At 39.9% G+C, this 25,992-nt stretch overlaps 3 protein-coding genes across 3 annotated transcripts; 1 reads left to right on the plus strand and 2 right to left on the minus strand.

Moving 5' to 3' along the window:
• Window positions 1-6,477: 6,477 nt before the first annotated feature.
• On the minus strand, window positions 6,478-10,699 carry LOC130467670 (uncharacterized). Its single transcript, XM_056836253.1, has 4 exons — window positions 10,519-10,699; window positions 9,306-9,394; window positions 8,194-8,823; window positions 6,478-8,111 (listed from the first exon to the last, which is right to left on the minus strand). Exons 1-4 carry the CDS (start codon window positions 10,697-10,699, stop codon window positions 7,311-7,313), a joined length of 1,701 nt encoding a protein of 566 aa, XP_056692231.1. The 3' UTR covers window positions 6,478-7,310.
• Window positions 10,700-13,871: 3,172 nt separating this feature from the next.
• On the plus strand, window positions 13,872-19,419 carry LOC110793315 (protein FAR1-RELATED SEQUENCE 5-like). The gene is made up of 5 exons (XM_056835579.1): window positions 13,872-14,229; window positions 14,800-15,311; window positions 15,597-16,155; window positions 16,505-17,035; window positions 18,991-19,419. Exons 1-5 carry the CDS (start codon window positions 14,082-14,084, stop codon window positions 19,356-19,358), a joined length of 2,118 nt encoding a protein of 705 aa, XP_056691557.1. The 5' UTR covers window positions 13,872-14,081; the 3' UTR covers window positions 19,359-19,419.
• On the minus strand, window positions 19,363-25,154 carry LOC110802906 (uncharacterized). Its single transcript, XM_056836254.1, has 8 exons — window positions 24,207-25,154; window positions 22,506-23,466; window positions 21,618-22,002; window positions 21,163-21,508; window positions 20,905-21,082; window positions 20,689-20,811; window positions 19,622-19,813; window positions 19,363-19,404 (listed from the first exon to the last, which is right to left on the minus strand). Exons 1-8 carry the CDS (start codon window positions 24,572-24,574, stop codon window positions 19,363-19,365), a joined length of 2,595 nt encoding a protein of 864 aa, XP_056692232.1. The 5' UTR covers window positions 24,575-25,154.
• Between the last annotated feature and the right edge of the window lie 838 nt (window positions 25,155-25,992).

The following is a 25,992-nucleotide window of genomic DNA, read 5'->3' on the forward strand; positions in this document are numbered from 1 at the left end:
AAGTCCAAAGCCCAATGGCTCTAAACAACAACATCAAACCTACCAATGGCTATTCAGCCATCCATTAAGGCCCAAGGCCCAATAACAATAAGTGACCTATGGGCATTTATTATGCAAACACTATAAATAGGCCGCCAAGGCTCACACCTCAAGGTACGTCCAATTGATCGCCTTAAGACTACTCTTCTAGAGAACTTCTCTCTAGAATCCGAGCATCATTCTTACTTAGGCATCGGAGGGGCTTTCCTCGGAAACACCCCCGAGGCCAGTGACTTTGCTCTTGTGCAGGTGAATTCGGATTCCACTCATTCAAACAAGCAAGATCTTCAACACATACAAAAGGGCCTTCATTCGAAGCCCATTGTTTCCATCTTTACAACACCGGAACAATTTGGCGCCGTCTGTGGGGAAGAACACTTCAAAGCCTTTGGAAGACATCAACCACCTCTTTCCGCGAAAATGGTGAATGATGTTGTTAACAATGACGACGATATGATGGTGCGGTCAGATTCAGAATCTGACCAAGAGGGGCACCCTCAATCGATGGCGAGGTCACAGCCAAGCAGAGCTACGACCGCCACAAATGCAGGACCTCCGATTCCAACTAGGGAAGAGCTCACTGCGGCCATGACCATCATGCAAAACTTCCTCTTCAATGAGAAGCAGCAAGGACTGGCAAACGACCGCAGAGAAGAGAGGAGGAGCAGGCGAAGGCTGAACGAGCCACCCAGTGCGGAAGTGTCCAGACCCGAACGAGAACTCCTTCCCTTGACAGGAACACACTTGACGTCGAGGTGGACGGAAAGCACGTGGGACACCCAAAAAAGGGCACAACAGCAACCAGATTGGTTTGCGAGACCATCGCCTACTCCAACAGCTCTCCAAAGCGAATCAACTACTCGTAACACTCGGATCCGAAGCTCGGTGCTCAGCAGGTTGAGGCCCTCGGTCCACTCAAGGTTAAGACCTTCGATCCACACGAGACTCGGGGTAGGTGAGTCGAGCAGATCTAGCGAACGACCCGAGGTCAGTAGCCGAGAAAGAAGAAGAGACAGGAGGCATGATCGAACCCCTAGCCCCCATCGTACGCCCGAACGTTCTAATCATAGAACCTCGGCAAACGAAGGCATCAGGGCTAGACTCGGGAAAAGAATCATGACTCCTACGTCATCCCCTTTCTCGGACGAGCTGATTATGGAAGAAATACCGAAGGTAAGACTGCCAGCTCACCTAACCTACAGCGGAATCACAGATCCGAGGGATCATGTCATCTCCTACGAGCAGCAAATGTTCTTGAGTCCCTACTCCGAAGCATGCTGGTGTAAATACTTCCCAACCACGCTAACCGGAGTGGCGGGAGAGTGGTTTAGATCGCTGCCGAAGGGATCGATCAAGAGCTGGAAAAAGCTGAAAAAGAGATTCTGCACACAGTTCGTGAGCAACAATCGCCCCGAGCGAACCACAGCAGAACTGACCTCAATCCAACAAGAAAAAGACGAAAGTCTGAGAGAATTCATGGCCAGATTCATGAAGGAATCAACAAACATACCAAACTTGCAGCCAGACGTGGCCATCTTCGCCTTGAAGCACGCGCTCCAGGAAGGGAAGTTCCGTGACGAACTCTCAATGAAGAACCCCTCCAGAATAGCTGACGTGCTCCAAATGGCTGACGCGTTCATCAGAACCGAGGAGTTCAACAAGGCCGCTGCAAGACTGAAAGGATCGTCGGATCCGAGAGACACAAAGAATACCCAGAGCAAGCCCGAGGGTAGCTCAAGGAAGGGGAAAGAGAAAGTAGGAGCTAGAGAGATGAGCCCGAAGAAAGACGGGAGAAGGGGTGAACTTCAACCCAAGTACACCAACTACACTCCACTAGCTCTGCCCCGAAAGGAGATATTCAGCCTCAACAGAAATGACGAAAAGTGGAAACTACCTGGGAAGCTCAAGTCCAACCCAGCTCGGAGAAACAAGAACAAATGGTGCGAGTTCCATGATGACTTCGGTCACCATACCGAAGAATGCAACTCGCTGAAAGACAACATTGAGGACCTCGTTCGCCGAGGCTACCTGAAACAGTACTTGTTAGACCGAAGGGAGGAAAAAGAAAAGGCCGCAAGCGGCAAACAACACGAGCAACCCCAGAAAAGGGTCTACGAAGCAACAGGGCACAAGAAAAATGACATCCTAGTGGTGTTCGGGGGACAGAAGTCTGGCCAGGCCAGCAAAAAACACCTAAGAGCCCTCTCCCATCGGGTCAACTTCAGCGCGGTGGGAGACAACCAGCCACACCCCCCGAACATGACCTTCACTGCTGATGATTGCTTCGGAGTCCAGTACAAGCATGATGATCCTCTGGTCATCTCCATGGACCTCAATAACCACAACGTACATCGAGTATTAGTCGACGGAGGAAGTGCCGTCAATATCATCTTCAGAAACTGCTTCGAGCAGCTGATCCTCGAAGAGCCAGAGGAAGCACTGACGAAAGTCAGTTATCCTCTGATCGGATTCAACGGATCCGCAGCTATCCCTCGAGGAAAGATCACCCTGCCAGTCACAGTGGGCGAAGGCCAGGCAGCAAAAACCCTTCGGGACGAATTTTTGGTGATGGACTGCGACTCCGTATACAACGTAATCATGGGGAGAACCATGATTCACAAGATGCAAGCAGTCCCCTCCACATACCACCAGCTGATGATATACGTCTCGGATGCAGGATTCGCCGAACGAATCAGGGGTGATCAAGAAGTGGCGAGAAGAACCTGCCACACTGCTGTCCGAAAGCCCAAACTAGAGGACGGCCCCGAGGAAGAAAAAGGAGCTAAGGGAGAAGAAAGCGAGGCAAAAAGAAGAAGAGCAAGCACGAGCAGCTTGTCTCCCGCAGAAGTTGATGCTCGCCCCGAAACCCTATCTCCCGAACCAGATCAAGAAATGGAGGATATCTTCCTCGAAGATAATTCAGACAGGAGCGTCCGAATAGGCAAGGGCCTAAGCTCGGGGCTCCGAATCGATTTGATCCGACTACTCAGGGATCACAAAGACATCTTCGCATGGTCAGCAGCAGATATGCCAGGGATAAATCCGAAGCTGATTTGTCACAAGCTGGATGTCAACGCTGAAGCTCGGCCAATCAAGCAAAAAAAGAGAAATTACTCCTCGGAGAAAAACAAAGCCATCGCCGAGGAGGTTAAAAAGTTGCAAGAGGCCGGATTCATCGAACCATGCATGTATCCGAAGTGGCTGGCCAACGTGGTGATGGTCAAGAAAGCGAACGGCTCATGGCGAATGTGCGTAGATTTCACAGATCTGAACCGAGCCTGCCCCAAAGACTGCTATCCCCTGCCAAGGATAGATCAACTGGTTGACTCCACCAGCGGCCATGCACTGCTCAGCTTCATGGATGCCTTTTCAGGCTACCACCAAGTATTCATGCACCCCGATGACAGGGCAAAGACAGCGTTCATCACAAGCGCAGGAGTGTTCAACTACAAAATGATGCCTTTCGGCTTAAAAAATGCCGGAGCCACCTACCAGAGGTTAGTTGACCACGTCTTCGCCGACCAGAAAGGGAGGAACGTGGAGGTCTACGTGGATGACTCCATCGTAAAAAGCATCAAGGAGGAAGACCATGTCAAAGACTTGGCAGAGACCTTCGGAAATCTGAGGAAATACAGCATGAAGCTGAACCCAAAAAAATGCGTCTTCGGGGTGAAGTCAGGGAAATTCCTCGGATTCATGGTGAGCGAAAGAGGAATTGATGCGAACCCAGACAAAGTCCAAGCGGCATTGGATTTACCCGAGCCGAAGACCAAGAGAGATGTGCAGAGGCTAACCGGCAGGTTAGCCGCACTAACAAGGTTCATATCAAAAGCCTCGGACAAGGGAGCCCCCTTCTTCAAGGCACTGAAACCAAAGAACCTCCCCGGAGGAGAAGCAGAACCAGTCAAGAAAAAGGGGGTCCCGAGGAAAGTGGATCCCGAACTGATATGGGAACAGGAGCAAAAAGAAGCTTTTCAGCAACTCAGAGCCCACCTAGCTCAACTGCCGACACTGGCCAGACCAAAGGAGGGGGAAACCCTGTACCTATATGTCGCAGTTAGCCCTGGAACCGTCAGCGCAGTGCTTCTTCGGGAAGAAGAAAAGAAGCAACAGCCAATCTACTTCACCAGCCGAACACTTACAGGAGCCGAAACCCGGTACCCACTCATCGAGAAAGTCGCATATGCAGTAGTGGTAGCTGCACGAAAACTGAGGCCATACTTCGACTCCCACCAGATCACAGTGCTAACTGACCAACCGCTCGAAAAAGTACTCGACAAAATAGAGAGGTCAGGAAGATTGGCTGCCTGGGCCTTCGAACTATCAGAGTTCGGCATCAAATATCAGCCGAGGACAGCAATCAAAGCACAAGCATTGGCAGACTTCTTGGCCGAGTGCTCATACCAGGAAATGTTGGATGATACGAAAAGCACTTGGGAGGTCTTCACTGAGGATCTTCCACAGTAAACGGCTCAGGGGCAGGAGTTGTACTAATCCCCCCGACGGGGAAAAGCATAGAGTATGCATTGAAGTTCGGCTTCAAAGCAACCAACAACGAGGCCGAATACGAGGCCGCAATCGCAGGGATAGAGCTTTGTTTATCCCTGGAGGCCGAACATGTTCGCCTCAAAACTGATTCCCAGCTTGTAGCCAACCAGATCCGAGGAGAGTATGAGGCCAAATGGCCCAGCATGACAGCCTATTTAGCAAAGATTAAATCCTTAACGTCAAAGTTAAGATCCTTTGAAGTCATCCTCATTCCCCGAGGACAGAACGCGCAAGCAGACGCACTGTCAAAACTCGCAAGCTCGACACTCATCGACCTAAACAGGTCGGTCCACGTGGAAGTTCACCAGGAGAGAAGCATCGACTTGCTACCCACCACAGTATGCAGCTTACGCACCGAACCGAGCTGGATGGACGCAGTAGTTGCATACAAAGAAAGGGGAGAACTTCCTGAAGATAAGCTGCAAGCGAGAAAACTGAAAAGATTCAACAGATGGTTCATCATCAGCGCCGAAGGAGAGCTCATGAGGAAATCATTCTCTGCTCCGCTGCTAAAATGTGTGGGTCCAACAGACGCTGACTACATCCTAAGGGAAATCCACCTCGGGATATGCGGAAACCACATTGGAGGTAGGACATTAGCACATAAAGCCCTTCGGGCTGGGTACTGGTGGCCCACTATGGTTTCCGAGGCAAAGCAGATGGCAAGGAAATGCGAGAAATGCCAAAAGTTCGCACCAGCCATCCATCAACCAGCTCAAGCCCTACAATCAACACTGTATCCCTTACCATTCGCACAGTGGGGGTTAGACATCATTGGTCCCTTCCCCTCAGCGACGAACCAGAAGAAGTGGTTGATTGTAGGAGTCGACTATTTTAGCAAATGGATCGAAGCCGAAGCTGTCTCCTCCATCACCGAACCTCAGGTCCGCAAGTTCATATGGCAGAACATCATCACAAGGTTCGGCATACCAAGACTGATGGTCTTCGACCACGGGAAACAGTTCGACAACACCCCGTTGCAAAAGTGGTGCAAACAGTTCGGCATACACCTAGCATACTCGGCAGTCTGTCACCCACAAAGCAACGGGCAAGCCGAAGCCGCTAACAAACTCATCCTCAACGCACTCAAGAAAAGAGTCGAGGATGACAAAAACAAATGGTTAGAAGAGCTACCCGGAACGCTATGGTCCCTTCGGACCACTGAAAAAGAAGCTACCGGACAAACACCGTTCCACCTTGTATACGGATCCGAAGCTGTAATTCCTGTGGAAATCGGAACAGAAAGCCTGAGGATCCAGGCATACAACAGGTATGATGGGCTCCAAGGAGAAAGCAACAACCAGCTTCTATCCGAAGCTCTCGATCTACTGGATGAAGCTCGGAACGATGCAAGGACACTCAACGCAGCCTATTTGCAGAGGGTCAACAAGCATTACAACCGAAGAGTCAACGCCAGACCCCTAAAAGTCGGTGATCTAGTACTCAGAAACGCCGCCTCGGTTCAGAAAGGACGGATCCATGGCAAACTCTCAGCCACTTGGGAAGGACCATACATCATCCATTCCGAAAAAAGGCCAGGCACGTATATGCTGAAACAGTTAGATGGAACAATTCTGAAGAACCATTGGAATACCGATGTTCTCAAGAAATATTTTGTATGATCTCTGTCTGTAAACCAAGTAAGTTGTTTAATGAGAAGAGGAAAGCCATTGGCACCATGTGTTTCATTAAACTTATCTCTACATTTATTGTCCCTTTATATATATATGCAGCCTCGGATCTGATCAATCCGAGCCCAAAAACAGGTTGACTTTGCCCATTCCTTGATAAAATGCAAGAAATGACCAAATCATACACTTCAGGGAACCGTCCAGAATCCTCGGATTCGCGGTACCCTATTAAAATTTGTTCGCAACAAACAGTCGCTCGAATCAAGTTATAAAACTCCGGCTCAGATCCACGGATCGCCGAAGGCATAACTAAAGAGGCAGACTAGCGATCTCTTGCCCAGGTTTCCGAACCACAAGAGATCGGAAGAACAATCCAAACCTCTGAGCAGATCGACGGATTTGAAGAGTCTGGAAACTAAAGAGTCTCTTAGCAGATCTACGGATTTGAAGAACTCGCAAAACTAAAGAGTCTCTTAGCAGATCTACGGATTTGAAGAACTCGCAAAACTAAAGAGTCTCTTAGCAGATCTACGGATTTGAAGAACTCGCAAAACTAAAGAGTCTCTTAGCAGATCTACGGATTTGAAGAACTCGCAAAACTAAAGAGTCTCTTAGCAGATCTACGGATTTGAAGAACTCACAAAGTCAAAGAGTCTCTTAGCAGATCTACGGATTTGAAGAACTCGCAAAACTAAAGAGTCTCTTAGCAGATCTACGGATTTAAAGAGCTCGCAAGATCAAAAGGTTTTTAGCAAGTCTACAGAAAGAGGAGCTCGAGAAATCTACGGATTTAAAGACCTAAAAATTGCGAAAGAACAAGTTGAAAAGAAGCAGCCAAGTAACAAACATTCATTTTTTATTCAATATTTGGGGGAAGTACAAACACATCGAAAACCTCAAAAATTGAAAACAAAATGAAACAAGTTAAAATCGGCAGCCATCAACAGACAATACCGGCCTACCGAAGTACTAAAGAAAGCAAAAAGAAATGAGTACAACGCAGCGCCGAGGCAAAAGGGGGAAAAGCAAGCACATATTCGGAAGTCCTCAACTGGAACCGACCGACTCTGAAGAAGACGACTGCCCGAATCCCTAACTCTTGGGAGTCTCAGAAGCGGCCCCTAGGGGAGCATCCTTCGAAGAACCCCCAGCAGTGGTATCACCTTCGGAAGTTGCCTTCTGGGCCCGAGCCTCTGCAAGAGCAGCTTGGCGTTCAGCTTCAGCTTCATCTCGATCAGCTTGGCATTCCACCAAGTGGTCCTCGGCCTGCATCCATAGAGGAACTTTCTCGTTCCAAGGGAAGTGAGGCATGTGCTTCGCAAACATGCGCCGAGCACCCAGGATGCCGTTCCAGTACTGCTCTCTACACTGATCAGCAGTGTAGAGGTTGACTCGCTCCTGCTCCAGCTTCCGAATATAGTCATCTTTTTCCCGAAGCTTCAGCCGAAGGACAGGCACCTTATCAGCTTGCTGCTGGATCAGCTCCCGATGCTGGACAAAATGGTGGAGCCTTAACTCCGCCTCTTTACGCTCCTTGTCGGCCGCTTCAAATTTAGACTTCATCTCCTGGAAGAGTCTATCTTTTTCCTCAAGTTCGCTAGCGAACTTAGCGGCCATATCCTTCTTCTCCTCAGCAAAGGAAGCGATCTTCTCAGCATCCTCTTCAACTCGGAAGATGAGCTGGCCAACCTCGGTCCCGATCTTCTCAGCAGACTCTCTAGCCTCGCGACTATAGTGAAGGTACAGCTGCTTGAGTTCCGTAAGCTCGGAGAGGAGTTGCCCAGCCTTCTGGTCCAAAATGGGAATATCACGAGCATAAGCCTCACGATATTTCCTCAGTTGTTTCTCCTCAACCGAGCTACACTCGGAAGCGAACGAAGACCAGAAAACAGCCTGGGAACGAGAGAAAGATGAGCAAAATAGGAAAAACATAAAACAAAAACACAACTCAAAGAAAAAAAATCTAGCAAATTACCTCGTTCAGATAGTACTGGGCCATCATTGCCGGATTCCTCTCTTCGGCCCCAGGAACCCTCCACTGCGGGTTAGCACGAAGCAGATTCTCCCGAGCAGCCTCGGGGCCCACCAAGGATCCCACGTGAGCCAAAGGGTCCTCTCCCAAAATCGGAGCCCTGGCATATCGAGCCATCGCCTCCCTTACTTCTTCGGGGATCCGTTTTAGCGGAACATCCGAACAGGGATCAGCATGGATCAGCCTATCCAGGGCCGAGGTAGAAGTAGAACCCAAAGTTGAGTGGCGCCTCTTCCTCGTCAAACCTTGCTCGGGCTGCTCCTCCTCTCCAGCAGAGGGAACCTCCTTCTGAGCCTCGGGGACCGCAGCTTCGGGGCCCGAGAGATCTATCATCTCCTTGTCTGGACTCTTCTCCCTCTCGAAGGGAAGATCAGCAGACTCCTTCTTCTCCCCAGCTACCTCAGGGACATCCGAAACAGGAACAAAATCGGCTTCAATCGCCTCCATCACCTCGGTGATATCCTGGATTTCGATCCCCAAAGCAGCAGATGGTTTAAGGGGAGAAGGGATGATATCTTCCTCGATCAGCGGCTGATCCACGGCCGGCGGTTCAGCAACCACCACACTCTTTAACTTCTGCCCTGGCAAGGGCATGAAGTGAAGAAGATTCTTAGGAGGAGGCATGACTTCCGAAACTGCTTCCTGCATAGCAAGCATTCAAAGATTAGTTTCCGAAAAGGGGAGAAACAAACTACAAAAACTCCAAGTCAGAACAAATACCTTCTCCGAGGGCTGAGAAGCCTTCGCTTTCTTCGGATGCGTGGAAGGCCTCAAAAGAGTGCTACCCTTCCTTTTGCGTTGATCCTAAAAAGGGGAGACCAAGGGTCAACGAATGTAAAAGAAGAAAAAGGAAGAAATAGAGGAAAAAGCGGGAAATACCCGGTTCCTAGATAAAGAGATATCTATCCGAGCCGGAGATGAAACCGAAGGAACGGCACGCGGCACAGCGTCAGTCCCAGGACCCTAAAAAGATGGTCCAGGACCAAGACGTTAGCCGACGGCCAACCGAAAAGAAAAAGATAAACAGAAAATCGAGCCTATAAATGAACACTCACCGGATCCGAAGTCGTCTTCAACTCAGGAAGCACAACCTTCACAGGAACAGCTTCAACAGAAGAGGCGGAATCCCACGGATCAGCTCGAACTTCGGATATCCGAGCAACCCCCAAAGGAGACAACACGTAATCCTTCAGGCGAGGATTACGAGGGTTATCTTTTCCGAACTTGTACTCGGGAGCCGGGTCGTGAATAGTCTTCAAATCCAAAGAAATGCCCAACTTCTTAGGATCAATGCAGCTAAAGCCGTACTCTGCAAAAACAAAGCACAAAACATGTCAGCAAAACGAAACAGGAAAGAGGACAAACTCACTGAAAAAACGGTCTCAGCCGAAAGACACCTACCCCTGTCAAAAATCCTGCTGAGACCGGCAACAGCAAGAATGTCCTCCCTCAGAATGTAATTGAGATTCGGGAGCCAGCTAGACGGCAGTCGGTGGTTATCCTCTTGAGCCAAGAACCACTGGAGGAGGTCCACATAGTGGCGATGGTTCCGATCTGGAGCCGCCACACCCCTCATATCAGGATCAGGAGCCACGAACCACTTCGGAGGACGATAAAAGTTGGGATGCTTCGGATCCGTCGGCACACGGACGAGCAACCACTCCGTCTTCCAATTGTGGTCAGAGCTAAGGTAGGGGTACGCCGTGATGTAGTTCGGATCCCCCCTCTTTCGGGACTTCTTGTTGACAATGGTCCACCAACCATACCCATCACCCTTGGAAGCATGGTTGAGAACCAGATCGTGAAGATCCCGAAAAATAGCGACAGAGCAAGGGAAATTGACGAAGTCACACACCCATCTAAATCCGATTATGTGCCTCATAGATTTGGGTGTGAGCTGGGCCAAACTAATGTTGTACGACACCAAAACCTCGGATACGAACGGATCCAAAGGAAAGCGGAGACCATTCTCCAAATGGTGAGTATACACGGAAATGAACCCCCTCGGTGGATGAGTCACCCGAGGACGCTCTTGTTCAGGAAGCTCGCACCAGTACCCCAAGGCATGCTGAATTCCGTATAGCTCCTCGGCCTTCCGATGATAATTCCCTAACTTCGCTTCCACCAACCAGTCACCGCTGACCGATTTCTCCAACGGACCGTCGATCTGCGTGGTCTCATGCAAAATTGAGGCATACTTGCCCTTCGGATCAGCTTCCGACCAATGAACTGGAAACTCGGAGTAACGACGACGAACACCCGAAAAACCAGCTCTCTCACCAGAGGTTGCACGTTCATCTTCGGAAGCATCCCAACCAATCGAACTCTTCTCCAACGGCCTCTCCGAAGGTCGACCCCTCGAAGATTTCGGTAACCTCCCCGAAGGCACGTTCTCTCTCTCACTAGAGGAGCCAACAACGAACTTGTTTTTGCCCCTATTCTTTGCCATGGTCGCGAAATCTCGATCTAGGGTTTAGATTGAGGGGTAGAAGGAAGAACGAAGAAAAAAAGGAGAACTCAGAAACAAATTACCTTTTTCCGAAGCGGAATTCGCCGATAAAGCGAACAACACAAGTTCCCGAAGTCTAAAGTTGGCCGAATTTCGTAGATCTGAAGAAGCAAATTGCACTGCGATCGCCGGAATTTAGAGAGAGAATGGGTTTGAAATAAGGAGTAAAAAGTTTAAAAGGAGCAAGGCACCCAGTATTTATAGAAAAGAGAAAGGGCGCATCAACTTCCTCAAACCCACGATCTCCATGACACAGTACAATTCCCAACACTTGTCATCAATGCAAATCATCCCTTTTCAAAAAAGAGAGGGAACTTTCGGACTTCTGACAGCTGGAAACCCACCCATTTAATTCTAAATGGACCGGGTCTGGGGGGCATGTTGTTTGGGCTCCCAATTGATTCTCAATTGGGCCACTAAGTCCAAAGCCCAATGGCTCTAAACAACAACATCAAACCTACCAATGGCTATTCAGCCATCCATTAAGGCCCAAGGCCCAATAACAATAAGTGACCTATGGGCATTTATTATGCAAACACTATAAATAGGCCGCCAAGGCTCACACCTCAAGGTACGTCCAATTGATCGCCTTAAGACTACTCTTCTAGAGAACTTCTCTCTAGAATCCGAGCATCATTCTTACTTAGGCATCGGAGGGGCTTTCCTCGGAAACACCCCCGAGGCCAGTGACTTTGCTCTTGTGCAGGTGAATTCGGATTCCACTCATTCAAACAAGCAAGATCTTCAACACATACAAAAGGGCCTTCATTCGAAGCCCATTGTTTCCATCTTTACAACACCGGAACAGTATGCATTCAAGGCCAAAAACAATAATAAATGGACAAGATAAAAATGACTAGGATCGGCGTGTATCCTGGCAATTTAGGAGAACTAACTTGTGATGGGGTTCTCAATTATATTTGCGGTTTTGTTCTCAAAGATTAACAATATACAAAATATATCAATTATTTATTGGTTTAGTGGTGATTGATCGAGGCTGAACTTGGTAGGGAGGACCACGTGTTCGATCCCTCGCAACAATAATTGAGAGGGGATTAGAACATATCCACCCATAACTCGCCCCCAAATCTGAATAGCCCTAACGGTGAACTGATGATGACACCAAAAAAAGAAAAAACAACACTACAAGAAAACAAAGAAATTCCGACCGTCAAAAGTAGTACTTTTGGGTGAGAGATTGAAGTCGCATAAACTTACGATCAAAATATCAGAAAGAAGAGAAAATGAACAAATGAAAGGGAGATCAGTTTACTCCATATTTTGTTACTCCGTATTAATTAAGAGATACACTTGGCTGTACACGGGTATTAAGAAAAAGAATTGAATGAAATAAAGTAATAAAACAAGTGGGGTTGGATAGATATTTTAATAAGTAAAACAGGTGAGAACCATGTCATTTCAGGGGGTGGAGGGTGGGGATGGTGTGTAGATAGATTATTTAATTAGATGGTCGGGTTGATAAGTTACTAAAAATGACAAGTGTATCTCTTAAATAAATACGGCCGGAAAAAGCTAGGCAAGTGTATCCCTTAAATAAATACAGAGGGAGTACATGTTAACTAACATAAAGAAGGGAATAATATTTCATTATAATATATATTCCATGTTACTCCCTCCGTATTTTTTTAAGAGATACACTTGGCCGGGCACGGCTGAATAAGAATAATTGAATGAAATAAAATAATAAAGCAAGTGGAGTTGGATAGATATTTTAATAATTAAATATGTGGGGACCATGTCATTTTTGTGGGTGGAGGGTGAGGTGGGTTTATGAAAATATTTGTTTAATAGGATGGTGGGTGATAGGGTATATTAGATGTATTATTTAATCAAAAGGTCTTGTGTGCAACAGGTGCACATTAATATTAATGTGCACCAAGTTGTCACACGTGTGAACGGAGTAAACAAAACGCGCAGGGAAAAAGAAAGAAAGAAATAATCACGCAAAGAAAGAAAGAGGAGAGAGAAAACGCTCACAAAAAAAATCGCAGAAAAATCGAGATCGAGAAGGAAGGAAGGAAGAAGGAAGAAGGAAGAAGGAAGAAGGAAGGAAGAAGAACTCAATCGAAATCGATCGAAATAGGAGAGAGAAACAACAAAAACGATCGAAAACGAGAAGGAAGAAGGAAGAAGGACATTGAAATCCAAACTGAAGAGAAGGAAGAAGAACGCAATCCACTCAACAAAAGGAAGAAGAAAAAAAAATGGAAAACCTAATTAGGAGTGTGATTCAATCCACTCAAAGAATTCAAGTTCCTGTTGAACCAGATATTCAAGATGCAACAATGGAGGACGTTCTCAACAATTGCATCGAAAACAATGCTTTGGCACAGGAACGTGAAGAAGAGGAGGCAATGGAAGCTGAAGAACAACATATTGTTTCTGATTCTGAAGGTATGAATAATTAATTATATGTTTGAAGTTAAAGTTATGGTTATAAATGTAAAAGTTAGGGATATTCCTGTTAAAGTTAGGTAAATCCGTAAATGTGTTGGTTTGGCTGAAGTATTGGTGTTTGAAAAACTTACAGATATCAAAGTTAAAGTTTAGGTATTCAGAGTAAAAGTTAAGTAAGTAAAATGTAAAGTTATAGTTATGCATAAAAGTTATAGTTTATACGTTCAAAGTTAAAGTTATAGTTATGAATGAAAAAGTTAGAGATATTCCTGTAAAAGTTATGTAAATGTGTTGGTTTGGCTGAAAAATAGGTGTTTGAAAAAGTTACAGATATCAAAGTTAAAGTTGAGGTTTTTAGAGTAAAAGTTAAGTATTGAAATGTAAAGTTTAGAATATTTGCTTAGATTTTAATAAAGAATTTACATGGTTTTATGCATAAAAGTTAGCCTTGTTTAAAAGTTAAAGTTCTATGCATAGAAGTAAAACTTGTTTTAGTAAATGTTGGCCTTGTTTTAATAAAAGTTATAGTATTATGCGTAAAAGTTAAGGTTTAATAATAAAAAAAATTGCTGATTTTTGGTAATTGCAATAACAGAACCGGATCAAGATATTGTTGGAACACTGATGGGATACACTGCTGAAACAGTGGAGGAACTTCTAGGTTTCTACGAAAAACATGCATGAGGTTGGGTTTTCCATAAGGAAAGGAAACACGAGATTCAAAGTTGGGACAAGAATCGTGCTTGAAAAGACATATGTTTGTTCAGCAGCAGGAGTAACAAACAATGGAAAGAACAAAAAGAAAAAAGTGCAAACAGTTGTTCCTGTGGTGCCCAAAAAAGAGAGAAAACCAAGGCAAGTTTCGATCACGAGAACTCAATGTAGGGCTTGCTTGAGAGTGAAAATGAATTCTGAAGGCAGATATGAGGTTGTTAATCATGTGATAATGCACAACCATGATTTAACTAGAAGTCAATGGCACTACTTGCATAGATCTGAAAGGCAAATAACGGAAGAGAAGAGGGAGGCAATTGAAACTATGCAAAAATCTGGTAATAGTTACATTTTGATAGTTAAACTTTTATGTTCTGTGTAAAAGTTATTGTTTTGATACTCATCCTTTTGTTACTGCAATCACCTTCTAAGATGAAAAAAGTTGGAAATATAAAAGTCACACTCATCTCAGTTAAAGTTAAGCTTTTTAAAGTAAAAGTTAGGTTAGAATAGAATGAGAACTGTCTTTAACTTTGACAACAATTTCCTTAACTTTAACCTACATAACCACAACTTTAACACAAAAATTAACTATAAGGTGTTAAAGTTAAGTTAATGACAATTAAAGTTTTAGAAGTTAAAGTTAAGCTTTTTAAAGTAAAAGTTAGGTAAGAGTAGAATGAAGATTGTTTTTGACTTTGACAACGATTTCCTTAACTTTAACCTAAATAACAACAACTTTAACAAAGAAAATTAACTATAAGGTGTTAAAGTTAAGTTATTGACAATTAAAGTTTTAAAAGTTAAAGTTAGCCTTTTTGTACTAAAAGTCAGGTCTGAAGAAGTAAAAGTTAAACATTTTGCCGAAACTATTATTTTATTTACATTCTTTTATGCTGAACTGACAGGTCTGTCATCCACGGCTTCCTTTAACTACATGGCAATTGAAGCTGGAGGTGAAGAAAATTTGGGACACTCGAAGAAAGACCATCTAAATTACTGCACGAGGTTAAAAATGAAGCAAATAGAAGGAGGTGATGCACAAGCAGTAACTGACATAATGTATTTAGAGCTTGAAGGTGACCCAAACTTCTTTTTTAGATTTAGATTGGATGAAAAAGGTAAATTGAGGAGTTTATTTTGGAGGGACTCTATGATGATGGAAGACTATGGAATTTTTGGAGATATAGTGGTTTTTGACACGACGTATAGAACAAACAGGTATAACCTAATTTGTGCTCCAATAGTTGGAATAAACAACCACTGGAACAATTGCATGTTTGGTTGTGCATTCATAGGAGATGAAAAGATTGAGTCGTTTGTGTGGCTTCTACAAACTTTCAAAAAGTCAATGGGGGGAAAAAGTCCAATATCAATCTTTACAGATCAAGATGCAGCAATGAACAATGCCATCAATCAGGTAAAAATCCAAGATTTATCCTTTTCAGAGCCCTTAACTTTAACTTCATATTCCTCAACTTTAAGTTCATAGTCCTTAACTTTAACTTCCAAATCTTTAACTTTAAGTTCAGAATCCTTAACCTTAAATTTAGAAATCTTAACTTTAATTTTAGAATCCTAAAGTTAAAATTTAGAATACTTATCCTTAACTTTAACTTTAACTTTATAATTCTTAACTTTAATTTCAATTTTCTTAACTTTAACTTCAAAAATCTCAACTTTTAACATTGAGTTGTATATGCAGGTCTTTCCAGATTCAAGAGACAGATTATGTGTATGGCATTTGCATCAGAATGCTATTACCAGATTTGGGGCATTGAAACGAGATCCAACTTTTAAGAAGACATTCAACTATTGCTTGTATAAGTGTGTCACAGTAGTTGAATTTGAAACCAATTGGAGATCAATGCTGCAACAATATGAGCTGATAGGGGAAGAGTGGTTTACAAATGTATACGATTTGAGAGAAAAATGGTGCCCTGCGCTAAGCAAAGACTTCTTTTCAGCTGGGATTTTGTCTTCACAACGAAGTGAAAGCACTAATCACGCCATCGGATTTAGAGCAAACAGAGCAACCAGTTTAACTGATTTCTATAGATTGTTCAAAGGTACAATACAACGTTGGAGAAGTACAGAAAAGCAAGCTGAATTCTCTTGTAGTAAATCGGTTCCATCCTCGGCTTTACCACTATCTGGATTGTTGAAACATGCATCAGAAGTTTACACGTTGTCACTATTCAGAGACTTTGAGGAGGAATTTGGATATTCAATTGCAACAACAGCAAAATTAATTTGGAAACAAGGTAAATATCAGAATTTAAAGTTAGTCTTTTTACTGTAAAAGTTATGCCTTTTTTTAATAAAAGTTGATAAACTGAAATATAAAGTTTATTAACTTTTAATTCACCAGGGCTAACTTTTATACATATTTTCATAACTTTAAGTAAAAAGTTTTGGTTTTTTGTTTTAAAAGTTAAGATTTTGAAAAAGTTTAGGCATCTGAAGTTAAAGTTTAGAATTCTGAAGTTAAAGCTAGGTTTTTTATTTTTAAAGTTATGTAACCTGAAAAATTAAGTTTCATAACTTTAAGTACACCAGGGCTAACTTTTATATTGATTTTCCTAACTTTAAAACATGGTACTACTAATGCAGAAAATACTGAGTTCTATGCTGTGTCCATTGATGAAGAACCTTGGTCTGCACAGAGAGTAACATACATCCACGAGAGCCAAACAGTATCATGTACGTGTAAAAACTTTGAAGCTTCAGGATGGTTGTGCTACCACTGCATTAGGATATTGCACCTTCATTCGGTTAACCGGATTCCAGAACAGTACATCAAAAAGAGGTGGACAAAATCTGCCAAGTCATCAGTTTGGAACAAATTAGAAAATGAAAAACCAGAAGAGGTGCAGTACACACCTTGGCGCCAAACCATGGCTAGGAAATACTACAACCTTATCTTGAAAAGCCAATCAAATGAGGAGACAAGAACCCTTATGGAGGATGGTTATGCCGCTAGTGTGTCTCTGGTTGATGAACTTCTAGCGTCATTAAATGTTTCAAACACTGACGACGCTTCAACCACAGAAACAAGTGCAACAGCAGCACCTGAAACAAGTGCAACAGCAGCACCTGAAACAAATGCAACAGCAGCATATGAAACAAACTCAGCACCAGCAGGTAAAAGTTAATTGTTTTTTGGTTAAAGTTAAGATATTCCTTGTTAAAGTTAAGTTAGAGATGATGAAAGTCTGTCTTAACTTTAGAATAAATTTCATAACTTTAACCTACAGAACTACAACTTTAAACCAAAAAAACTATAATGTGTGAAATAAAAACAGATTGGAACTCACATTTTCTTAAAAAGGAAAATATGTAAAAGTTACAATTTTATAAGTAAAAGTTAGGGTTTTATATGTTAAAGTTTGGGTTTTATAAGTAAAAGTTATGATACAGTATGTTAAATGTTTGTAGGTACTCATGCAACAACAACAAGTGATACAAGTGTACAACAAGCAACAAGTTCTGAACCTGCAACAAACACAGCAACTGAACCTCCTATGGTATTGGATCCTGAACGTTGCACAACAAAAGGAAGGAACAAAAGACCACGAGGACCATTTGTCAAAAAGAAGAAGGGAAAAACTGCAGCGCCTCCAACAGCAGACTTTGGAACAATAACTCCAAATTTGAGATTATTTTGATTCTTTTAATGTTTTATATCAAAAATAGAATTTAATTTTTTCTTAAAGTTAAAGTTAAGGTTTATGAAGTTAAAGTTTAACATTCTGAAGTTAAAGTTTACTAGACTTGAGAACTTAGTAAAAGTTTCTTTACATTGAAAGTTTGAATATATACATTAAAATTTAGTGAAGTATAATATTTCTATGAAGTGTATATATCTTTTAATCTGTCTTTTGTTCAAAAATGTAAAAGTTGGATTTATATATTAAAAGTCAGGCTAGATATAGTAAAAGTTGAGGTATATTTGCTTAACTTTTAGCATTAAATTAACAACTTCTAATATGTTACGTAACTTTTTCTAAACATCGCCAAAACCCATGTTACTTGGACTGACTTGGATACGTGTCCAAGTGTCTAAGATAAATTGTGAATTTTTTTTTCGGATTTAAGTTGAAAATAAAGTTTCAAAGTGCATGGATACTTAACGTACAATGAAGAATTGAAGTTATATACCAAAAACCAATATTATACTTAAAGTTGAGAGTTTTGTACTTAAAGTTACCCTTTTTGTAATAAAAGTTAGATAAACTAATATTAAATTTTCTTAACTATTTCAATAACAGGGCTAACTTTAATTGTGATAATCTTAACTTTAAGCATAAAATCAACAACTTTAAATACATGTTTCAGAATCCTAGACTTTAACTTTAGAACCCTCAACTTTAACTCAATTATCCTAAACTTTAAGCCTAAACTTTAACTTTAGATCCCTCAACTTTAACTCTAAAACCCTAACTTTAACTCTATAATCCTCAACTTTAACTTAATTATCCTAAACTTTAACAGCAGAATCCTAAACTTTAATTTTAGAACCTTCAACTTTAACTCTAAAACCCTAACTTTAACTCTATAATCCTCAACTTTAACTCAATTATCCTCAACTTTAACTCAGAATCCTAAATTTAACTTTGGATTCCTTAACTTTAACTTCAAATGCCTAAACTTTAACTTTAAAATCTAAGTCTTTAAGTTCAGAAACCTTAATTATAACTTCAGACTCCAAAACTTCAACTTCAGATGCTTAAACTTTAACAACAGAATCCTAAACTTTAACTTAAGAACTCTCAACTTTAACTAAATTATCCTAAACTTTTACAGAAACTGAACATTACCAAAAACCAATATTATTTTTAAAGTTGATCTTAACTATAACAATAACAGGGCTAACTTTAATTATAATATTCTTAACTTTAACCATAGAATCAACAACTTTAAAAATACATGTTTCCATGTTCTACTGAACATCACCAAAAACCAAAATTATATGCCATATATACACAAAAATGGCATTATACTCTAGAGAAATATTTTTGTGAAAATGTAAAAGTTAAGATTATTGTACTTAAAGTTTTGATGAACTTTAAAACTAATATTAAAATTTCATGCCGCAGGTTTCTTTGCCGTCCGTTTGGTAGGAGCTTGCTTCTTCTCTGGTGGTCCTACATTTTCGGGGACAGATGCATCTGCTACATTCCTTTTAAGACGTTTTCTTGAAGTAAAAGTCTTCAACGGTTGTTTGTTGCCCTCTGCCGCATTATCATTCACATCTGCCACATTGTTATTCATCTCTGCCATATTACCCTCTGGTTTCTCGTTCTCATTGGCATTCTCCTGTGCAATTTTACCCTCTGGTTTCTTGTTCTCATTGGCATTCTCCTCTGCTTTCTTTTCAACTTCCTTCTCCTTTTTGGCAGCTTCTTTCTTCAACTTCCTATCATTTGCCAATTTTTGCTTCCTCCTGGTTACCACATGTGGATAGACATCTACTCGTTTGGAATTGAAATCAGCAAGTTTATTGAGAACTTCTGCCCGTTTGTCATTCATGTTAGATAACACAAGTGTGGCACATATTTCGGCACGCAGAACAATCCTTTTACGGGGCTGTATTATTTGAAAAAAAAAAGAATAACATTATCAACATCATTTTAAATTCCAAAATAAATAAGGCTAATAAAAGTTAAGCAAATTGCTGTAAATGTTAGGAATTTTGACTTAAAAGTTATGATTCGAAAAAATTCTAACCTCTTTCAAATCAGGACAGCTACATTTGGTTCCTTCAAATGTCAACATACTAATCATTGTATAAATTCCACAATCAAGGTCAGAACCTTTTGCAGTCTTCCAATCAAACTCAATCTCCTCCATGGGGTACGTTCCAATATCACCTTCATGATTATTGCCTCTATCATCAAGGAAAGTACCCAGGAGATCACACTGAAAACAATATTAAACACATTTATTGGTTTGTAACAGAAAAAAGAAAGTTGAACCGGTAATTCAACATTCTTAAATTGACTAGAGGTAATTACCAGAGTTGTTGAAAAACTTTCCAAATCAATGATTTGAGCTTCATCATACACAAGATTGTCCACGTGTTGCATCGTTTTGGTTTTCAAATTCAACACAAATAGGAAAAAGTGGCGTTCTCGAAAAAAAGGAACAAAAACCTACAAAAACAAAACATATTGTGATGTTAATAGATACACAAAAACAAAACTTAAACTAGTTAAAGTAAACTTTAACTTCAGAATCCTAAACTTTAACTTTGGATACCTTAACTTTAAGTTCAAATGCCTAAACTTTAACTTTAAAATCTTAAACTTTAAGTTCAGATACCTTAATTACAACTTCAGACTCCAAAACTTTAATTTCAGGTCTAAACTTTAACAACAGAATGCTAAACTTTAACTTTAGAACCCTCAACTTTAACTCTAAAATCCTCAACTTTAACTCTAAAATCCTCAACTTTAACTCAATTATCATAAACTTTAACTTCAGAAACCTTAACTTTAAATTTAGAATCCTTAACTTTAACTTCAGAAAAATTTAATGTTAGAAGTTGAATTTTAGGATTCTAAACTTAAAGTTAAGGTTTCTGAAGTTAAAGTTAAGGATAATTCAGTTAAAGTTGAGAATTTTAGAACCCTCAACTTTAACTCTAAAATTCTCAACTTTAACTCAATTATGGTAAACTCTAACTTCAGAAACCTTAACTTTAACTTTAGATCCTAAACTTTAACTTCATAAAACTTGACTTTAAATTTAGAATCCTTAATTTAATTTTGAGTTGATGCCAAGTAATAACTGACCAGATCAACACAGGTGATGTCAAAGCCATTGTTGTAAATATCAATCCACTCTTTCCAACAAATTAGAAGCTGATCCATAGCAGCCTCGTTAGTTGAATCTTGCCAAAGAAGTTCCAAAATTTCCTACAAGGGAAAACAAACAAATTAGTACAACACAAACATTTCCTAAAAATATGTTAACTTTTACTAAACTACTACACAATTTAAGAAACTCACACTTTGGCGGACAACAAAACAGAATTTTGAAGGCGGTGAGGCATGCTGCATTTCATTTGCATTTATCATTAATGCCCAACACTCAATAATAGACAAATAGATCTCTTGATCTTCAGCAAGTGACAACATATCCTCTCTTTGAATCATATGTACGGTATCAAACCAGACCAAAGTTTCCCTAAAAAAAAAAAAAGTTAAGATTTATTAAGTTAAAGTTAAACCTTTTGTACTTAAAGTTAGGACAATTAAAAGACTTACTCTGCCTTCACTACGACAGGATCATCCAGAAGGCAATAATCAGCAACTTCTTGATACAACTCGGGCAAACGTTTCATGTTCCTCTTGTAGAAACGCATGAAATGTCCGACAAGGAATGGTTCAGTGTTAACCTTTCCACATGGAATTCCAATTTTAGCCTTGCCATCAGTGAAAGAAGAGTGTATAATGGAATGATAACCGACAGTAGGCTCGTAAACTTTTAATTCTTTTGGAGCAGTTTCAGCACTTGCAAGAGGTTCAACACTTGGAAGAGGTTCAACAATTGGAAGAGGTACAACCAGCTGCTCAGATAAGCTTGGCTGTACATCAACCTCCAAAGTTGCGCCTGTAGTAGAATAAATGATTCCTTATCATTTAATGTGAAAAGGTTAAAGTTTTTTTAGATATTTCTAAGTTTTGAACATATAGTAAACTGAAATAGAGTAAAGTTGCACCTTGATTGGTCTGCTGAGCTGGATCAGTGGTAGCATCAACAATACGAGGTTCTTCACACTGTACAGCAGTCTTGTTAGCAGTTTCATTGACATTAATTTCATCAAGAACTCCTTGGATCTTTTTATTTGGACTATCATCTTGAGGTATAGCATTAGGTTTTCCATCACAATATATGTTCTCCAAACCTCCTGGCATAGACTGAACTGAAACTACCATCTCAGCCAATTCTTGCATCATGGCATAATACCTTGGATCCAAATCATCATCCGGCAGCGATGGAGATGAACGTCGCCTCAGTGCTGCTACAGCTTCAAGTTGTTTCAAATGAAAATTTGAAACAATTTCCAAGTTCCTCTTCATTCTCAAAAACTCCGCATGCATTTCCTTCAAGATTCGGGAAAAGTTAGACTTTTTGAATTAAAAGTTAGACTTTTGAACTTAAAAGTTAGACTACTGAAACCTAAACTTTAACTTCAGAAACCATAACTTTAAATTTCGAATCCTTAACTTTAACTTTAAAATCCTAAACTTTCAAGTTCAGAATCCTTAACTTTAACTTTAATATCCTAAACTTTAAGTTCAGAATCCTTGAAACAATTTTAGAATTCTAAACTTTAACTTTAGGATCCTTAACATTAACTTCAAAATCCTCAACTTTAACATTAAAGTCCTTAACTTTAAATACATAATCCTTAACTTTAACTTTAGAATCCCTAACTTTAACTTCAAAATCCTCAACTTTAACATCAAAGTCCTTAACTTTAAATACATAATCCATAACTTTAACTTTAGAATCTTTACCTTTAATTTTAGAATCAAATCTCAAAACTAGAATAAAAATTTTAATAAAAGAGAAATAACTATAAAAATGTTGAGAAGAAACTTACATCAGTTGAAATTGATTGAATTGCTGAATTTGACAATTGCCCATCAGGAATGACGAACCGTATATGGTTCTCATCATCGTTCACAGCATCATGCCTACCACAAATCTTGGCAAAACCTTCTTCAAAACCCAACTTTTGACAAACAGGGTAGGTCACTGTATTTAATAAACCACTGCCAAAGCAAGCTGAATCCTTTTCCAAAACAAGCCTTTCATGAATTTTAGTACCAGACCAATGCTTCATCAACGGAAGACTACAACTCTCTGCAATGCCTCTAAATTGAAGGCGATGAAAATAGACAACTTGTAAAACCCATAAACAACCACCAACGTTACCCTGGCAGCCTGAAGTTTTATGCTTCCTAATAGCCCGACAAAGTCTCTCATGGACATATCCACACCAATCAAGATTCTTTATTTCATCTACATCCTCAAGAACTTTAACTAAACCCAAATCAGCAGTCCTATTAGCTATAGGAGCTAAGAAAACAGAGAATGCAAAAATCACAAATATTCGCTTGAACATTTCTCCACCTTCCACTAATTCACCCATCTTAATCTCCAACAGACGCAATGGAATGGTTGCATTTTTTTTAACTTTAAAGTAGTCTCTCCACTGATTTTTCAAACCTACATCCTTAGTCCTAGTGCTGCTATCTACAATAGGATTGTCAGAATGTAATGGGAGAAGAAACACATCATGCACATCACATGGACTAAATATGAATTCCTTTCCAGCTTCAATTTTAAACAACCAACTAACAGGATCAAAATGATCAATCAACCAGGGAAATAATGTTGTATCTAACTTAGAAGTTTGCGTAGGTAAAGATAACAACCAACCGAATCCAATTTCTGAAACAGACTTAATTTGATTTGAATTGAATGTTTCTATGACAGCTAACAAAGCAGTTGGTCTACACTGGGTAGTCAAGTTTGAAGTACTGCAACCCCCATCCAAGCTGAAAAAAAGTTAAACAGGTAAAAGTTAGACTTTTAGCAGTTAAAGTTTGGTTATTAACAGTAAAAGTTATGTTTCTGATGATGGAAGAATTTCTTAATATTTACAACAAATACCATAACTTTAACCTACATAAGTACAACTGTAATATTTAAAAGGAAAAAGTTGACTTTTAGCAGGTAAAGTTAGGAGAAAAAAGTCAAAATCCTTAACTTTATATTTAGAAATCTTGTTTGTAAGATTTGACTTTAACATCAAAATCCTCAACTTTAACTTCAAAATCCTTAACTTTAACTTCAAAATCCTCAACTTTAAGTTCAGAATCCTTAAACTTTAAATTTAGAAATCTTAACTTTAACTTTAGAATCCTAAACTTTTAATTTAGAATCCTTAACTTTAATTTCAAAATCATAAACTTTAACTTTAGGTTCCTTAACTTTAACTTTAAAATTTTTAAGTTTAACTTCAAAATTCTCAACTTTGAACTTCAAAAATCTTAACATTAACTACAAAATCCTTAACTTTAACGTCAAAATCCTCAACTTGAAGTCCAGAGTCCTTAAAACTTTGATTTCAAAATCATAAACTTTAACTTTAGGATTCTTAACTTTAACTTTAACTACAAAATTCTTAACTTTAACTACAAAAATCTCAACTTTAACTTCAGAGTCCTTAACTTTATAAAACAACTTTAACACAGAAAAGTTCAAATTGAGAAATAAAACAAATTGTAAAACTCACATCTGGACATCATTTTCAGCATCAACAGGAACATTAGCATCAACCTCAGCCTTAATCCTTGCCTTCTTCCCTTTGGTTTTTATTTCAACCAACTCACTCTTAACCATGACTCCCGGCTTCTTCTTCCCTTTGCCTGTCGGTTTAACCAAGCCAGCATTAACATCCTCGTCCTCGTCCTCGTCCTCGTCCCCGTTCTCATCCTGTTCCCAGTTCTCGTCCTGGTCCTCATCAGTATTAACATCCTCATCATCTTCATAAACAACATCGTCATCATCGTCATCATATTCAATATTTTCTGAATCTGGATATTGAATGTCATCATCTTCTTGTAAAATCTCCTTCACATTAACAGTTTTACTTCTCGGCATGATTCAATGATGTCAAAAATCACTGCAAAAGTTAAACTCCCATTAGATGAAAAATTTGTAAATATAAAAGTAATAGATTTAACTGTTAAAGTTAAGATATTAATAGAAAAGTTAAGTCTTAAATGATTGAAAACTGTCTTAACTTTTATGCCAATTTCCATAACTTAATTATATAAAACTATAACTTTAACACAACAAAGTACAACAGTGAAATAAAACAGACTGAAAGACTCAATTTAGTTGTAGAAAGGTAAAAACGTGAAAGTTAGACTATTACCAATTAAAGTTAAGTTATTCACAGTTAAAGTTAACTCAATTATCCTAAACTTTAAGTCAATTATCCTAAACTTTAACTACAGAATCCTCAACTTTAACATTAGAACCCTCAACTTTAACATTAGAACCCTCAACTTTAACTCTAAACCCTCAACTTTAACTCAATTACCCTAAACTTTAACTACAGAATCCTAAACTTTAACTTTAGAACCCTCAACTTTAACTCTAAAATCCTAACTTTAACTCTATAATCCTCAACTTTAACTCAATTATCCTTGCAACTTTGATACAGATTCAATGATTCACGTGCTTGCAACTTTGAATACAAATGTTCTTCACTATTAGGTGAATAACCTTAACTTATTAACAGATTTATAAACTTTAACATTTATATAACATAAATTAAAGCACAAAATTGAAATCGCAGCAAAGAAACAAAATCGCAGCAAAGAAGCTATCTGTGCAAAGGAACAAAATCGCAGCAAAAACAAACGATCGTTGAAGAAAAACCTAAATCAATACACACAAATACAAATTCGAAGCAACACAAACAAAACGTGACATAATTGGAAGAATAATTCAAGTAGAACAACTAAAATAATTAAACCTAATTATCAAAATACGAAAAATCAAAGAAAATAGGTAGAAAACTAACCTGGATGAACTGTCGAGGTAATTGTAGCAAAATCGCGAAGAAATTGCAAAAGAAATCGCAAGAAGTTGCGGTTGAGATGCAGAAGAGAGAAATTGCAGTTGAAATCGCGAAGAAATCGCACCTGAAATCGCAGCAGAAATCGCAGAAGAGGGAGAGAGGAGAGAGAAAAGAGAGAACTGGGAAGATGATTGAAGATCAACTGACTTTCCCTAATTCGCGTTTCACTTGTTTCACTTCACACGTGCCAATTATTTTGAGTTGCCTAATATGGGCTTGGTGTACAATAATTTATTGTACACCCATTTTAAACAAGATTTTGTGTTATTTAATTAGATGGTGGGGTTGATAAGTTACTAAAAATGGCAAGTGTATCTCTTAAATAAATACGGTCGAAAAAGGCAAGTGTATCTCTTAAAAAAATACGGAGGGAGTATATAGTCTTAAGAGAAGACTATCCTAACTTTTGTGTATCTTTCCTTTTTAAAAT

This window comes from Spinacia oleracea, chromosome 2 (genome assembly GCF_020520425.1).
Source record: "Spinacia oleracea cultivar Varoflay chromosome 2, BTI_SOV_V1, whole genome shotgun sequence".
NCBI lineage: Eukaryota > Viridiplantae > Streptophyta > Magnoliopsida > Caryophyllales > Amaranthaceae > Spinacia > Spinacia oleracea.

Excerpts from the sequence above, each read along its gene's own strand:
- LOC110802906 (XM_056836254.1), bottom strand. The coding sequence starts at position 24,574 with ATGCCGAGAAGTAAAACTGTTAATGTGAAGGAGATTTTACAAGAAGAT. Across the intron at positions 21,083-21,162 it reads CCTGTCGTAGTGAAGGCAGA|GGAAACTTTGGTCTGGTTTG; the intron begins GTAAGTCTTTTA and ends TTTTTTTTTTAG. Across the intron at positions 19,814-20,688 it reads ACATCACCTGTGTTGATCTG|TGTGATCTCCTGGGTACTTT; the intron begins GTCAGTTATTAC and ends TATTGTTTTCAG.
- LOC130467670 (XM_056836253.1), bottom strand. The coding sequence starts at position 10,699 with ATGGCAAAGAATAGGGGCAAAAACAAGTTCGTTGTTGGCTCCTCTAGT. Across the intron at positions 9,395-10,518 it reads AACCTCTGGTGAGAGAGCTG|TTCGAGCTGATCCGTGGGAT; the intron begins GTTTTTCGGGTG and ends GGATATCCGAAG. Across the intron at positions 8,112-8,193 it reads CCCAGTACTATCTGAACGAG|GCTGTTTTCTGGTCTTCGTT; the intron begins GTAATTTGCTAG and ends TCTCGTTCCCAG.
- LOC110793315 (XM_056835579.1), top strand. The coding sequence starts at position 14,082 with ATGAATTCTGAAGGCAGATATGAGGTTGTTAATCATGTGATAATGCAC. Across the intron at positions 14,230-14,799 it reads TGAAACTATGCAAAAATCTG|GTCTGTCATCCACGGCTTCC; the intron begins GTAATAGTTACA and ends CTGAACTGACAG. Across the intron at positions 15,312-15,596 it reads TGAACAATGCCATCAATCAG|GTCTTTCCAGATTCAAGAGA; the intron begins GTAAAAATCCAA and ends TTGTATATGCAG.